Source organism: Monodelphis domestica, chromosome 5, assembly GCF_027887165.1.
Source record: "Monodelphis domestica isolate mMonDom1 chromosome 5, mMonDom1.pri, whole genome shotgun sequence".
Lineage (NCBI taxonomy): Eukaryota > Metazoa > Chordata > Mammalia > Didelphimorphia > Didelphidae > Monodelphis > Monodelphis domestica.
In genome coordinates this window covers 300,157,889-300,174,820 of record NC_077231.1, presented here as the reverse complement: position 1 = coordinate 300,174,820, position 16,932 = coordinate 300,157,889, and the positions used below count along the sequence as shown (strand labels likewise).

The following is a 16,932-nucleotide window of genomic DNA, read 5'->3' as shown; positions in this document are numbered from 1 at the left end:
TTTTTATTTTTGAAGGTTCACCTTTTTTTCATTAATAATCAGATTCAGCCTTGCAGGGCATACCATTTAGCTTAAGAGCATCTCTGCATTTCTTTGGCATATTCTATTCCATTCTTTTCTCTGATTTCCTGTGTTTAGAGTTGACCTTCCTTTACAAACGAAGGCTTCTCTATTAGCTGTCTGCAAAATTTGCTGTTTCAATTGAAATCCTGAAATTTAATCATTACAGAGTTTGGAGTTTAAAGGATAAGATTTTCCTCCAGAAGTGTTTTAATTTAATAAAGAATTAAACAATGTTTTGTCCCCTGCATTTAAACACTGCGTACTTCTCTTATATTAATCCATGCCATATGATATTCAAATTGTTAAATTTATCACCTTTTTTTGAGAAGTCTGTGATTCTTGTTATAAATGTACTTATGTTCTTTAAGGTCTGTTAGTTACCTTGATTCATATAAAATGTATTTATTCTTTTAAAGTTATTTTTTACTTCTTTTCTGCCAAATTTTTATCCTTGTCTATATTTTTGAGCTACAGCTCTATTTCTTTCTTTCTTTTTTTCTTTTAATAGCTTCTACTGCCCTGGAAATGTTCAGTTCTGTTGTCCTTTTTAATTCCACTTGGAGAGTTCTGCTTTCTGGCATGATTTCCATCCTAATATCTCCTTTTGACAGTTTAATATCTTTTTTGAAACATTCTAGAGCAGTGATAGCAAATCTATGGCACAAGTGCCAAAGATGGCACACAAAGAACACTCTCTAAGGGCACACAGACTCCCTCTCCTCCACCCCCCACTCCCAAAGTTCATTACTAGAAAGGCAGAAGGTCTCAGGTGGAACTGCTCCCTTCCCCCTCTCCACCTCACCTGATGACATTTTTTTTCACATTACTCCACTCTCTGTCTAGGAGACCAATGAGAGCTCACAGAGGGTAAAGTGGGTGGCTGACCAGCAGCAGAGCAGGAGGGGAGCAGAGAACTTGGGTCGCTCTTCTCTCCATCTCTACACTTGCTGAGGACATTCCTCACTTCACCCATCCTTTTAGCCAGCAGCCCAATGGGAGCACTTTTCCCCTCCCTTGTGTGGGTTAAGGTGTGGGGGCATGCCTGGCACCTGGTGGGGGGTAGGAATAGCACTTGATCTGGGGAGGGGTTTGGGCAGGGCCTGGCACTCCATCTCCAAAAGTTTTGCCATTGCTGTTCTAGAATTTCTTGTATTCTTATGATCTTTGGGAAATCTATGTAATTCTCTTTTTCAATAGTTTTAACATTCATTTTCCTTCAGGGTATGGTTTATTTAATACTCTAGCCTTCTTGAATTTGAATTTTCATTATTTTTCTCTTGTCTTGGTGAATCTTCTTGTTCATTTACCTCCTTCTCTTGAACTTTTATGGTTTCTGAGGGCCTCCTCTTATCTTTGGCTCTGATATTCCTCCTGTGTCTTTGGCATACCCCGTCCCTTTTCACTTTCATGTTTAGCTTTCTCTTGGGCAACTCCCTGAGGTTGTGTCTCCTCAACTGCCTCACCTTAGGGAGTTTGGGGATCCAATCCTTCCTTCCTTCCTTGCCCACAATAAACTGTGGAGATGACTCATTCAGCTAAGGCTTCCTTAGCCACAGAAACCACTTCTCCTTTGCCAGTTCTGGGCTGTTACATCTTTGCCCCATCTCCCTTCCATGCAGGTTCAATGACTTTTCTTCAAGAAACAATGCTTTCTGTCTCTTGGGGATGAATCGTGGGATTCAGACCTGAGCCCCAGTTATAGTGAAAATGAATTCCTACAGCTGCATCCTGAAACATAAGCCTGTGAGGTTGTGCTGACCTTGCCTGATCTGTGGTTGGAACAGGGGTCTGGGGCTTATTGAGAGAAAATTGGAGTTTTAAGTATTTAAGTTCTCCAGTATTATTTCTTTTCTTATCTCATGGAGTTAGCTCTAATTGCTACAGATTTGACCCTTTTCTGAGGGTTTCTAGATGGTACAGTAATTAGACTGCTGGACTTGGAGTTGAGAAGTCCTTAGTTCAAATCCTACCTCAGACACTTAATGACCCTGGATAAGTCATTTAAATGAATTCAGCTTCTGGTTCCTCATCTGTAAAATAGGAATAATGAGGGCATTGACCTCCCAGGACTGTTGCAAGGATCCAGTGAGATAATTTAGGTAAAGTTCTTTGTAAACCCATAAAGGCATTATAAAATGGATGGCAATAGCTATGATGAGCTCTTCTTCTGAGCCTCTTTGGGGACTTAGACAGAAAACACCTATGCTGCAAGGCAGCTCCTTTCTTCCCATGTTTTGTTCTCATATTTGGGGTGCCGTAAAGACCTTTGCGATAAGAAAGTGCCATGTAAAGATGAGCTTTTGTCCTCTTCATTTTTGTTTTCTTTTCTGCAGCTTCCAGCCATTAATTTTGACAGTGCCCAAAATAGCATGACAAAATCTGAACACGCCATCAAAGCTGGTGGACACAGAAGTCGAGGTCAATGGCAAGAGTCAACCGAGGCTGTTGAACTGGAAAACTTTAGGTAGGGAATATCATGTCTGCTTGACTCCTCTGGTGTGCCTTTGACTTATTCAAAGAGCTGAGACTGGGGTTGGGATGGCCTTCTGTGGAGAGCCTTACTGGAATAGTTGCATGTAATATTTTAACCCATGCCTGGAAATAAAATAGGAAATCATTTCAGGGACCACTGACAGAACAAGACTGGAGGTTTTTTGTACACAGTGTTTTCATATACACATTTGGACCTTCTTCTCCTAAGAAAAGTTTTCCAATTTTTGATCTGGCTTGATCCAATTTAAATCTGACCTTTATTCTGAATAGCACTTGAATCTATTTCCCATCAGTAACAAAGTAGAAAGAAAAGAAGCAATTAATCTGGGTAGATGTGGTTATTAAATAAACTGGTAGTCACAACAATAGAAAGTTTCCGTTGGTAGCCATAGAAAAGGACTCTGTTCATCCTTGACTTAGAATGTGCCTCTCTTGTCTCTGTGTTTAATCTCCCCATCACCACTCAGACCTCCTGGAGACTCCTCATTCCTGGATGCCACGCCTCTTCTAAGAATTAGTTCTTTTGCCTTTCTAAAGTGCGTAAGCACCTTGTCACTCAGTGCCACATAAATATTGAATGGACCAGAATATCAATTTGGAACTGAGAGAGAATTTGGTAATTGCCCATCATGTCCCATGCGCTAGGTGCAAGAACCCTCATAGATCCTAGAGGGCCATTGCTTTCATTTTTGAGCTTGCCATTTCTAAAATTAGAGAACATATATAGGGAAGTTGGAGCCCGGCCCCTTAAGGCTCTGCTCATTTTCCCTCTTAGTCTCAAAGTTGTTCATGTTTGTCTGGCAAAGCTGAGAATAGGAAAATCAACTCTGGTCTGTCTTTGACTCCAGCATTCGGGGACTGGACTCTTCTGGAGACATGCAGTGGGTTCTGGTAGCTCATTTCAACAAATGTTTATTGTTGACGTTGCAGTCACTGGGCTGGGCCCTGGTATCAATGCAAAACTTAGAGAAAGCTATCATCCTTGACTTTGTGGAGGTTTTTGCTGCATCCCTTTCTAACACAGATGTTCTTATTGTCTAGTCTCATGCTCTCTGCTCTCTTCTCAGCCTCCATAATATCTCCTCCTCATTTGATACTGTTAATTATCTCTTCCCACCCTTGGGATACCAAAGCTATTGCTGTGGTAATCTTTCTAGCTCCCCATCTTTCTCTCTTCCTTGAACTTAGCTATCGTCCCCTTGCCACGATCTCCACAATCACTTCTTTTGATGTCAATGACTCCTGAATCTGTTTATTCAACACAGTTTCCCCCAGAATTCCCTTCCTGTATTTCACGGAATTAGAGACATCCACCTTGTTAGAAGGAGATGTCCTGAAACCAACCCAGATCCAAGCAGAAGCCCACTGCCCCCTACAGCATCTCTAACAGGTAGTGGTCAAGGTTCTATTTGAAGACCTCCAGTGATGGAGCACCCATTACCTCCTGAGGAAGCCCTTTGTACTTGTGGGCAGCTTTAAAGAACTGAAATGTACATTTTAGTGGCTTCCAATTAATCTTCCTGGTGTCCCCTGTAATCCCCAAACTGCTAATGGCCTCTCATTTCTTATGGAATTTAGTGTAAAATATAAACTCAGGCTATCAGAAGGGAAGTGTGTATATTCTCAGGTCCACTTCTTCTCCGAGGAGAAGAGAATAAGCGTTTACTGAGCATCTGCTACATGCTGGCCACTGCACTAAGCATTTTACAAATAGTTGATCCTCACAATAACTCTGCAAGGTGGGTGCTATTAGTATTTCTTTTTTTACAGATGAAGAAACTGAGGTAAAAAAAAAAGTTAAATGACCTGCCCAGGCTTACAGAGCTAGTAAGTGTCTAAATATGGATTTGAACTCAGGTCTTTCTCACTCCAGGCCAGAGCTCTTTCCATTGAGCAATCCAGCTATCTCTGTATTTATATCCTGTTTCCTGATTTCCTCTGTGCCTAGAATGGATACCCCATCCCTAAGTATTAAAAGCCCACAGGATAAAACCATAGGTCTTTCCCTAAGACCTTTCTCCTCCTCTCCCCTTCCTCTCCCCCAATTAATCTCATCTTTCTTACATTTTCATAGAACTTGGGACTATTCATGTGTCTTCTTTCTCTAATTTCCACTGTGGCAAATTAAAGTAGTAAAGTAACTATAGTCCCCCACAGTTTGGACCCTGGGTAGGCTCAAGGACCCCTTTCAGAGGTGTGAACTGGAGCTAATGAAACCCTGTTTGCTAAATGAGGAAAATTAACCCTTTACTGGCTCCAACTGGAGCTGTCAAGTCAGCCAGGTGCAAATTATGTCTAGGGAGAGAACACTGTTAGGATTCCGTGTGGCTGCAGCAATGTCATCCAGCAATCTCTTCCTCCTCTCCTTCCTCCTTGCCATTTTTAGAAACTAAATTTTGATTTAGAAAAGAGGCAACTCATTTGATTAAATTCAGTTAAAGAATATGACAAAGAATGGACTGGCATTTGATTTTTGCATCTTCAGTTATAGCTTTATTCAGTTTCATATATATATATGCATATATATATATATGTGTGTGTGTATGTGTGCATATTTTAAACTCTAACCTTCTGTCTTAGAATCAATGCTGTGTATTGGTTCCAAGGCAGAAGAGTGTTAAGGGCTAGGCAATGGGGGTTAAGTGACTTGCCCAGGGTCACACAGCTGGGAAGTGGCTGAGGCCAGATTTGAATCCAGGACTTCCCATTTCTAGTCCTGGTTTTCTATCCACTGTTAACTGTGGCTAATTAGGAGTAAGAATCTTACTACTCCCCTCTCTTCAAAAAAAGACATTACAAATTAACATAGATGTTGTTTTGTTTGTTTTGCTTCAGTGTCAACTATAAGAATGAAAGAAATTTTAGCAAACATCCACAACATAAACTGTTTCAAGAGATCTTTATGGCATTGGTGAAGAACAGACTAATATGCAGGTAAGGTTTCTTGGGACATGAAGATGAGGAGGTAGGAGCAGGGCTGGCCTGAGGATGATGACAGCCTGACTTCTTCCTCTTGGCTTTAGGACACTTTACCAAATGGAGCCCTCTATGGGCTAGGACAATTAGTGATAAGATAACAGATTGCCCTTAAAAGGGAAGCAGGGAGTAGCTCTTTTAGCTACTTTTAGGCACTGAATGTAGCAGTTTAAGCATAAAAGGAAAACCTGTCAAATTCCACTTTTCATTGACAAGAGAGGGTCACATTTGACTGTAACAAACCTTTTCCCCATACTAAACTGAAGGAAGAAGTTACTGGTCATCTTATAATGAATACTGGGTAATGTTCACTATGGTTTCCACCACATGCTATTTGAATGGATGCCTCTTTATTTTCCTTGTAATGAAGGCACCAAATTTCTACTTAATGAATACTTTTCTCTGCTAGACTGAGATGATATAATCCCAATTATTTACCTTTTACGAATTTAACAATATAGGGGGAAAACTTAGAGAATCTAGACACAGTGGTGACAAAAAACTGGAAAGTAAAAAAAAAAAACATGTCCAACAGTTAAGGAATGACTGAATAAGCTGTGGTATATGAATGCCCTGGTGTGCTGTGATGGGGTGAGAAATGAGGAAACAAATACTTTTTTTTTTTTAAATATATTTTATTTGATCATTTCCAAGCATTATTCGTTAAAGACATAGATCATTTTCTTTTCCTCCCCCCCACCCCCCATAGCCAACGCATAAGTCCACTGGGCATTAGATGTTTTCTTGATTTGAACCCATTGCTTTGTTGATAGTATTTGCATTAGAGTGTTCATTTAGAGTCTCTCCTCTGTCATGTCCCCTCAACCTCTGTATTCAGGCAGTTGCTTTTCCTCGGTGTTTCCACTCACATAGTTTATCCTTTGCTTATGAATAGTGTTTTTTTCCTCCTGGATCCCTGCAAATTGTTCAGGGACATTACACCACCATTTATGGAGAAGTCCATTACGTTCGATTATACCACAGTGTATTAGTCTCTGTGTACAATGTTCTCCTGGTTCTGCTCCTCTCGCTCTGCATCACTTCCTGGAGGTTGTTCCAGTCTCCATGGAACTCCTTCACTTTATTATTCCTTTTAGCACAATAGTATTCCATCACCAACATATACCACAGTTTGTTCAGCCATTCCCCAATTGATGGGCATCCCCTCGTTTTCCAGTTTTTGGCCACCACAAAGAGCGCAGCTATGAATATTTTTGTACAAGTCTTTGTGTCCATTATCTCTTTGGGGTACAGACCCAGCAGTGCTATGGCTGGGTCAAAGGGTAGATATTCTTTTGTCGCCCTTTGGGCATAGTTCCAAATTGCCCTCCAGAATGGTTGGATCAGTTCACAACTCCACCAGCAATGAATTAATGTCCCTACTTTGCCACATCCCCTCCAGCATTCATTACTTTCCTTTGCTGTTATGTTAGCCAATCTGCTAGGTGTGAGGTGATACCTCAGAGTTGTTTTGATTTGCATCTCTCTGATTATAAGAGATGTAGAGCACTTCTTCATGTGCTTGTTAATAGTTTTGATTTCTTTATCTGAGAACTGCCTATCCATTTCCCTTGCCCATTTATCAATTGGAGAATGGCTTGATTTTTTGTACAATTGATTTAGCTGAAACAAATACTTTCAAAGAGACATAGGAAGACTTATTTGAACTGATGCAGAGAAGAGAAAGTCGATGTAAGAGATTAACTTTTACTCTAACATCAGTATTATAAAAATGAACGATTAGGAGGACTTCTGTAGATCAATGAAAATGAAATGAACAGAACCAGGAGAACAACGTACATAGCAATTGTCCTGAAATAACAAATGACTTTGAAAGCTGTAAGCACTGTGATTAGTGCAAGGTCAATTAATCATCCGAGAGGAGTGATGACGAAACTGATGATTAAACATGCTCTCTAGTACAGAGAGGTGATAGATTCAAGATGCAAATCAGACATACATATTTTGGTGTATAGCCATTGGGTGAATTTGTTTTGTTTGACTACATATTACAGAGAAATTTTCTCCTCTCTCTCTCTGTCTGTCTCTCTGACTTTCTGTCTTTGTCTCTGTCTCTGTCTCTGTGTCTCTTTCTCTGTCTCTGTCTCTTCTTCCTCTCCCTGGAGGGCCAGAAAATTTAATTGTGTTAATTTTTTAATAGTTGTAGAGGAATGATACAGATATGGAAGGATGCGTGTACTTTCAGATGAAGTCACCTCTTTATTGTTGTTGTTTAGTTGTTTTTTAGTCTTGTCTATTTCTTTATGACTCCATATGGGGTTTTCTTGGCAAAGATACCAGAGTGGTTTGCCATTTCCTTTTCCAGTTCATTTTACGTAAGGGGAAACTGAAGCAATCTGGGTTAAGTGACTTGCCCAGGGTTAGTTTTACCTAATTTCTACTTTCTTTTAAGAATCCTCTCATGAGATGGGAGTGATCTATAATGTCTATAATATTTTTAAAAAATCAACAAAACTGAAAGTAAAAGAAAAGAAAAAGAGAGAATCCAGAAGAAATAGTTAACATCTCTAGGAGACAACAGATATCTTTAATGAGCTTTTCTCATTGATTTTAGATTACAGTGAAATTCCCTAACAAATGCCTGTAATGCAGAGATTCCATAAAAGTCAGAACCATACTTTTATTTATTTATTTATTTATTTTATGGTTAAGGTTTTATTGTGGGGCAGTTGAGTGGTTCAGTGGATTGAGAGCCAGGGATAGACTGGAGAATTTGGTTTCAAATCTGGTCTCAGGCACTTTTTGTCCATGAAACCCTGGTCAAGTCACTTAACCCCCATTGCCTAGCTCTTACCATTTTTTCTTGGAACCAATATGCTGTATTAATTCTAAGATAGAAGATAAAGGCTTTAAAAAATAGTTTTTTGGGCCTTTAAATGAATTATTTCCTTTAAGCTCCTCCACGCCATTTAACCATTCCTTGTAACAAAGAAAACCATTTAAATAAAACATTCCATATCATTAGTCCCTCACCTCTCTCTACTTAGAAGAGGGGGGGCTATTTTCCACCATCAGTTCTCTAGAACCAAGAGTGGGTATTTGAATGGAGCAGGATTCTTTCAGCTGCTTTTTGAAGATGTTTTCATTCCATCATGTCATTTCTCTATGTACACTGATCTCTGGATTCTGCTGAGTTCTGCAGAAGTCCATTTAAAGCTTCTCATGTGTTCATGAATTCCTCACCGTCATCATTTCTCAAGTGCAATAAGATTTTATTAGATTCATACATCCTTTATTGCTCAGCTAGTTCCCAGCTGATGGGCATCCACTCTATGTACAGTTTTTGGTAACATTTAAAAGGGTGTGGTGAGAACTGTGATAAATATGGGACCTTTGGGGCTGTTACTGACTTTACTTAGGATATACCCTGCAATGGGACTGCTAAATCAAAATTTGATTTCCCAGAATGTTTCAGTTCACACTTTTACCAATAGTATCTTAATATGCCTATTTTCTTACACTGTTGATCATTTTTGTTCGTTTAAATTTTCACTACTTTGGAAAGCTGAGGTGAAACTTGCAAGTTGTTTGAATTTGCTTCTCTTATTATCAATTTGGGACTCACTTCTGTTGATACTTTACATTTCTTCTTTTGAGAACTGTTTGTTCATATTCTCTGACCAGTTATCTTTGAGCAGATGGCTCTTGGTCTTCCATATTTGCATCAAAAGAGCCAGATTTTCAGGTGGACCCAGCCATCTCTTTGCTGTGATCATTTTAGAGCTTCCATAAAGAGAACCAACCTACTTCTGAGTCTCTGTGGGCAGCTGGGAAACTTACTGAATCGAGGCTTGTATTTCCCTTAGGAATTCTTTCAGGCATTTGCACAAGATTTGGCCAAGAATATTGTGTCCTGTGCCGTGGAGCACAGAGGAGATCATAGTAGCCTCAACAGATGTGCAGGGAAAGCATTCCTGAATATTGTTGGTGAAAGAACCTCTCTGCAAAGACAACTGGGAGATGTCTATTTTTAAGGCATGCGGGCACTCTCCTCCTGGGCCCCAGTGAAAAGTTGGCAGCAACACATACCAATGCAGAGAGAAATGTACTGACTTGTAGGATGGGTTTATATGGTATTATTGACCAAAATGTCAGAGAATACCTATTGAATGTAGCAGTTTTGTGTTTGCTGTAATTGACCCAGATGTATGCCTTTTTAAAAAAAATTAATTTATTTAGTCAATTTAGAACATTATTCCTTGGTTACAAGAATCACATTATTTCCCTCTCTCCCCTCCCCTCACCCTTCCTGCAGACAACATGCAATTTTACTGGGTTTTACATGTGTCCTTGATCAGAACCTATTTCCATGTTGTTGATGTTTGCTTTAGGATGTTCGTTTAGAGTCTACACCGGATGTATGCCTTCTAACAGTAACTAGCCAATGTTGAAGTCCACTTATTATAGAGAAAAAAACCTGGGGGACAGTGGCGAAGAGGCTGCATCTCCAGCAAGCAGGAATTCATCCAGTTTATCTAAAACTGGTCCCCAATTGTCTAGATCTAAGTTAAAAAGAAGGAAGATTCAATTGTAGAGCCTTGGACACCATTAAGGAAGACTATGGCAGATTCCCTGAGGCTCCTCCTTTCCTTAATTTTAACAGGAAGATGACCATAGGCCTTAAGACACATTAATGGCACCCAACTCATCTCAGTACAGTATTGATTTGACTGGCGATTCCTATCTGTGGAATTGGGCTGAGGAAAGATAAATAAGTATTACAGATAGTCCTAGGGTGTCTTAAACTGTTTTCTTGAGAAAATGCTGAGAAGAACAGGGTGACTAATGGTACAGTAACTTCCTAACACCTGCTTGTTTATCATGTAATACTTTTGAAGGCATCCTCTCTTTCAATTGGTTGACCAGAAAGCCTTCATCAGATTTAAAAAGGACATTGAATAAACTGATCCATCTATAAATTTATTCCTGGGAGTTGTCTTTTGGGGGTTTAGTGTAGAAGGTGTTCTGTGAGCTCTGTCAGTGGCTGTATTGCCCCCTTGTTCTAGAATCTCTGGGCAATTTTCTTTGATTATATCTTGTATCACCATGTCCAGTTTGGTGTTTATTTCTGGCTTTTCTGGGAGTCCAATTATTCTTAAATTTTCTCTTCTCCCTCTATTTTCCAGATCTATCACCTTGTCGGTGAGATATTTTATGTTCTCTTCTAATTTCTTGGTGTTTTGGCTTTGCTTTATTAGTTCTTGCTTTAAAGCCTGGTTTTCTTTTACAGTTTGGTCAAACTGGTTTTGTAGATGCGTGGATTTCTTTTGCATTATTTCCCACTTTTCCTCCCAGAGGGCTTCCATCTTTTTGGTCATTTCTGATTCAAATTCTTCATGGGTTTGTGGAGAGTTTCTATTTCCTTTGGAAGATTTTGGAGAATTTTCTTGTATATCTTCTTCTATCTGCTCTGTATTTTGTATTTTGGCTCCATAGAATGTGTCCAAAGTCGCCCCTTTCTTCTTATTTTTCTTGGTATTTTGGGGCTTCTGTGCTTCTGTGGAATTTGCCATCTGAATGTGGAGGATTAGCTTTTCTTATCTCTGTCTGTTGTTCAGAGGCTTTAGTCCTGGGCAGATTGTCTATGAGCTTTCCCTGGGTTAAACTGAATATGCCTCACTGGAACTGGAATGGAAGGGTCGGACCACGAGGCCACACTCTCCCCCCGGCTCACTTTCCGGAAGTTGCCTTCAGAATCGCTGGTCGTGAGGCTGTTTCCTCGGCCTGCGGGGGATGGGCTGCAGCTTCTCCAAGCTCCGAGGACAAGGACTTTCACTGAGACTTGGATAGCAGGATCCAGCCCTGAGGGTTGCTGTTGTTTCGACCAGCTCTCTGCAGCGGAAGCCCCAGGCAGTAACTTTCACCCGGACTCGGGTAGAAGGCCCTGAGGGTTGTTGTTCCGAGGACCCTGCTCTCTGAACCCCGCCGGGCTGCGGCTTCCTGGAGCCTTGGACTCTGCGCTCCTACCCCTGAGGTCCGAGTGATCTCGGGTTCTGGCTTTTGAGGGGAGCCGTACCTTTTGAACTGGGTCCAGGTCCAGGAGGAGGGTTCCCAGGGTCTGTGCTGTTGATTGTTTTGAATTTCGGCGCCTTAGGAGCTTATAGTTTGAGATCGGTCGGGAAGGGTTTTCCAGAGATCTGAGCTTTAGCTTTCTCCGGAAGAACAACTAATCCATCTATAAATTTAGGGGGAACATTTCCTTTTCTTTTTAAATATGTGTTCAACCACACTTGGTGCTACTCCTGAGCAAACTATTGGGTGTTTTAAGGCTTTATTTAATTTAATTTATTTTTCAGTGAATGAAAATAAAATTTTCTCTTCTTCCCACCCACTCTTTCCCCATTGGAAAAAGAACCCTCATAATAAATGTGCATAATTAAGGGAAACAAATTCTAGTATTGCCTAAAAATAGATCCTGCATCTTGAGTCCATCCCCATCACCAAGTATGGATTAATTAAATTAGATCATTTGGGAAAGATTGACTTATACCCTTTCATGTCAGATTCTAAATCATTCTTGGTGTAAAGTGATTTTTCCTTGGGGTCTTTTTCAAGTTTAAGTAATTGATGGATTATTTTAGATTGAATAGAGTTCTTGGCTATCAGCCAGAAAAGTCCTTGGAATCTCTGAAATATGGAGAATTCATCAAAGGGCTGTTTTGCTGATGTTGTTTCAGTCCTATTCCATCTCTGGTATAGGCAACTCCCATAGAGAAATCCTACCATACAGAATTACACATCTGAGAGAAATATCTCATGGCTATGATGTCCAAGTACTAATTATTCTCTTCTTTTCTTCTAAAATATTGTCACCTCATCTTTGCTTTTCATAAAACAATCTGTGAAAATGAGTTTATTAGCTCATGGTTTTTCAGATAGCACCAAGAATTTACTACAGTTTTAATAACTTTATATTACATTTTTAAACATAAGATAAAAATAAAAGAGTCACTACATGGTACTCACAACCATAGAATCATGGGTCCTGGGTTGGAAGGGACCTCAGACACTAGCTAGTATAATCTTATTTTATAGATGAAGTGTCTGAGGCCAGGGAAGTCATGTCACCCAGATAGCAATAGAAATAAAATTTGAACTCGGTTCCTTTTACAACCAGGCCAATGTCTTCTCCCACTTTCCCAGGATACCCTGCAAAGAGAAAAGAGGGGAAAAATAATGATGAGCCCCAAGAATCTTTACATCTCCATCCTAGGACCTTTAGATACCTGGGATCAGAGATGGGGGAAGGGCAAGAGGCTGACATCCTTGGGTATGTTTGCGGGGAAGGCCTTGGCCATCAGGCATTCATCCCTTCCCATCTGGCCAGGATCTCTTCTTCTTCTCTAAGATAATGGGAGACCTGGGGTGGCCAAAAAGCAAGTGAGTGAGGAATATGAGATGGGAAGAAGGGTGGGTCTCAGATGTAAGCATGCATTTCCCTTGTCCAGTTGGGGGAGAATAATTCTGTTCTTTTTTATTGCCTCTGCTGAGGACCAAAGGAGCAGGTACTGAGGACTAGGTGAGGGGAAGCAGAAGGGGAATTCCCCTTTCATTCTAGGGTCCACTCTTCTACCATCGTGACATGGCTGGAATAGATTGACCAAGTTTGTATTGCTTTTTGTGCTTTTGTTAACTTTGATTTGAATCTCAGAGGAAGGGGAGGAGGTTGGGGGGATGCATGACCCCCAGTTTGGAACACTTTTATAAGCCAACAGGATTTTGAACTGGAAGGTGATTTCATTGTTATGTAGAGATCCCCTCATTTTGGGGATGGGGAATTGAGAATCAGGGAGGAAAAGTGACTTGTTCACATCCCAAGCAGGAAATGACAGAGCTGAAATTTGAACCCAGGTCTTCTGACTCTAATTCTGTTGCTCCATGTTGCCTTTTCTCCTGTTGTCGAATGAAGGTTTGTGCCTCTGTAAAAAAACAGGTTATCAATAGTCTCACTAAACGTGTATCTGTTAACATTGCTGACAGCTGAGCTGAAAGCTACCCATTGATATCTGTTGCCATCCATTTTTTAGGAGATAAATGGCTTAAAGGATTTGAACTTAGCATAGCTTCAACATCTTTGGCTTCGACTCTGTTCCATTTGGTGTACTTTCTTGACAACCTTTCTAGAGGATTTTGGCAGTTTCTGTCAAACCAAGGAAATTAGATCAGGGTTGGGAGGAATGGTTTTTTTGTTACATAAACCAGGTAGCTCTGGTCTTCTAGTTTGTTTTCTCATTCCATCACACTCCAGGATAGATTATTTAGTCACTGTCAATGAAAAGACATCACACTTATCATCATGATCCAATCAACTCAATTAAGCAAAGAGTTAGTAAGAGCCTTCCCAGTGTCAGACACTGCTAAGCTTTGGGAGGAATCCAAGGATGAAAACACAGCACAGTCGCGGCCTTAGTGAGCCTGGGGTCTGGTGGAGGGGCCAAAGCAGAGATTAAGGCATGGAGACAATGGTCAAAGCTAGTGGATCTTCTTGAGCAAGTGGAGCACACAAGGTAAGAGATTTGTGAAACTAATTGAGTACCTACTTCCACTTCAAGAGTCTCAAAGGGCCTTGAAGGGTTAACAAGTACGGTTTTGGTTTCTGATCCTATCATTGTCCTGCTTGGAAGGTCCAGAGGCCTCCGTATTCTTCCCTGTATATCCTACAGGGAACATCTCCCAACTCCATGTCTTGGTACGAGCTGAAGCCTCTGCCTGCTATGTTCTCCCTCCTCATCCCTGTCTCTTGGAATTCCTCATGCAGTTCAAGTACCATCCCCTTCACAAGGCTTTTCCTTATGTTTCCCTCTTGAATTATTTCCTGTATATTTTGCATTTGCTTGTAGAGGACTTGTTATGGCAGATATGGCCTTGAAACTGGACACATCTGGTCTCAGGACCTGCGTGACTTTGGACAAGACACTTTGTAGTGTTCTGGGTAGAGCTCTCTAAGGCGATAATTTGCAGAGCAGATCCTAGCTTGCCTTGATAAGAGAGGGTTGCCTTCCCTTGTTGGTTATCTCCAACTTGCCCTGCATATATTTTGCTTTATCAAATTGTTGTTTTCATATTGTTTCTCCCACTAGAGGACTGGGGCTCTCTTGTCTGGCCTTGTACCCCGTCTCTTCTCTCCCCTCTCCCCACCCCCCGCCCCCACCCCAGAGCCTAGCAGAGGACCTGGCATACTTAATACATGAATTTATTGACTGACTAATGAAATCCCAGTTCCAGTCCTTGTCCTTCCTCCTTCCCTTCTATTTGTTTGTGTGAATGCTGTTTTCCTTCAATAGAATGTAAGCTCTTTAAGGACAGGGATGGTTTCTTTTTTGGCTTTGTATGCTTCACTACCTGGCATGTAGCCACTTAATAAGTAGTTGTTGACTTTGATTGCATTCACAAAGGGTGATCTCCCAGCTGCAGCTCTCTAGTAGCCTCCTTCTAGTCTCAGGTTCCTAACACCATTGCTAAACTGGTGTGGTATGGCCCATCCCCGAGTGAGGGCTTCTTCCTCAGGGGACGGAGTGGCCCTGTTGAGATGAGATGGACGTGAGCTGGGCACAGTGAGTGGTGGTCCTCCAGCAGCTCACCATCTACTCTTGTCAAAGTGTCTTTTGAAGACTTTCTGCTCAGGTGTGGAGGAGCTGAGACTGTGTTGGTGGAGAGACCATCTATACTGGGAAATCATGGGTCAGTAAAATATCGAGCCTCACTATTATGAAAATCATTGGCCCAAGTCAGCCACTTTCCCTCTTCTGAGCAAAAACAGATGTATTTTCTTTTCAAAGGCTGATTATTGAGTGAAATACAGTTGTTTTCTCGTACCTTGTTTAACGGTGTAGTATAATATTTCATCTCAAAAAGAAAGAGCCTGGGGCTAGAGACAAAGGTAAGGAGGTTGATAATGTTACCCTATATTAATAGTCTTGTGAAAGCCGTATGTTCAGTCACAAGGACGACATTTGCACTCTTACAAATTCATCACTGCTATTTTGAGACTGGCCTCTGGAGAATGATTGTCCTCGCAGAAGGCCAGTTCATCTGAATGGCCTCTTGACCTAAGTGCTAGTACACTGAATGCTGATGCTGCCATATTGAAATTTCCTTGGTGTGACTACTCCCTTCACTGATGCTGATTTCAGCTCCTTTTTGATTTAGTGGAAGGGCTTTCCCTTGGCAGAGGACTCTGTCCCCAAATTCATCACCCTGTAACCAGCCTGAGGGTGAGACTCTGTGCATGACTGGTGTGTTTCTACAGCACTTTCCCTTCCTTTTGGCATTGTGTGGGCAAATGGAATGAATCCAAAGTCAGGAGCCCCAGCTCTCCGACCCCTCCTTTGTGGAAGGAAGGGGTGGGGTGGGATGATCTCCCAGATTCTTTTTGGGTCTAGAGCCCACATAAGCTCAGGCAGGTCTTGTTTCCTCCAGAGGCCTGGTCATTCTCCTCTGTAAAATGGAGTTAGAACAGACGAGGACTTCTTAACCTCTGTGGCTATGGATTCTCACTTTGGCATTGTAGCAAAGCCCATGGACTAGTCTTATCCAACGCATGTTTTTAAGTGAATAAAATACAGTACATGCCATAAATTCCAAAGGAAATCAATTCTGTTGAAATTATAGTTAAATATTAAAAGTTCAAAGCACACAGGCCCCTTCAGATCTCTCAGATCCCTTGGGAGGAGTCTACGAACCTCAGGTTGGGACCCGTTGGCCTAGATGGTCTGACCTATCTATCCATGGATCTGTGGTGGGTGAGGGGAGGTCTGTGTATCCCACATTGGGGACCCCTGGCCTCTATCTTGAAGCACCTTCCTGTGCTAGTTTTCTGATTCTCCTTTTTCTCAGTGCTTGGTGGTAACCTCAGGAGCTCCGCAAATCCCTGCCAATGAGACGTGCATATCATTTTACAGAATACATAGTTCTCCTTAAATACCCAAGCACATCTTAAATGCCACTTCCTTGTGGGGAGGTAAGGACTAGAAGCCAAGAATGGACCCAGGGCTCTTGCCAGAGGTTAGTGCGTGGAGAGGTCACTGCTTATGATTCTGACTCCAGGAATTCTATTTACATTTACAATGGCAGAGCCTGTAACTTCACCAAAATATTAATAGCCATGGGCTCCATTCCCAACCTTAAAAAAAAAACACAACAAAACTGTTTGGTTTCAACAGAGCTTTAATCACAAAGACTCTCTTCCTGGAACTCTGTTCGTTTATCCATCTCCTTTTAATAACTAGGATTCATTCCGGGCTGTTGTTTTTAGAAACTGGGAAAAAAATCAATCCCTTTTGCATTTATTCTAATGTTAAAAACAGCAAAAAGGTCATGGAATTTATGTGCAAATGTGTTTTCCATCACAAAGATTCCATATATTGAAAGGGAAAAGTA

The 16,932-nt window shown here is 41.1% G+C and overlaps 1 protein-coding gene across 8 annotated transcripts in view; it reads left to right on the top strand.

The window, feature by feature from the left end:
- NEK10 (NIMA related kinase 10) overlaps positions 1 to 16,932 on the top strand; it is a 256,666-nt gene that overhangs the window by 20,682 nt on the left and 219,052 nt on the right. For 7 of the 8 annotated variants that reach the window (XM_056800368.1, XM_001380886.5, XM_007505191.2 and 4 more), the window contains exons 3-4: positions 2,397 to 2,527; positions 5,392 to 5,490. In XM_056800368.1, the coding sequence (XP_056656346.1) occupies positions 2,397 to 2,527; positions 5,392 to 5,490 (230 nt within the window). The remainder of the gene's footprint in view (positions 1 to 2,396; positions 2,528 to 5,391; positions 5,491 to 16,932) is intronic. The other variant, XM_056800367.1, reaches the window with a different exon arrangement.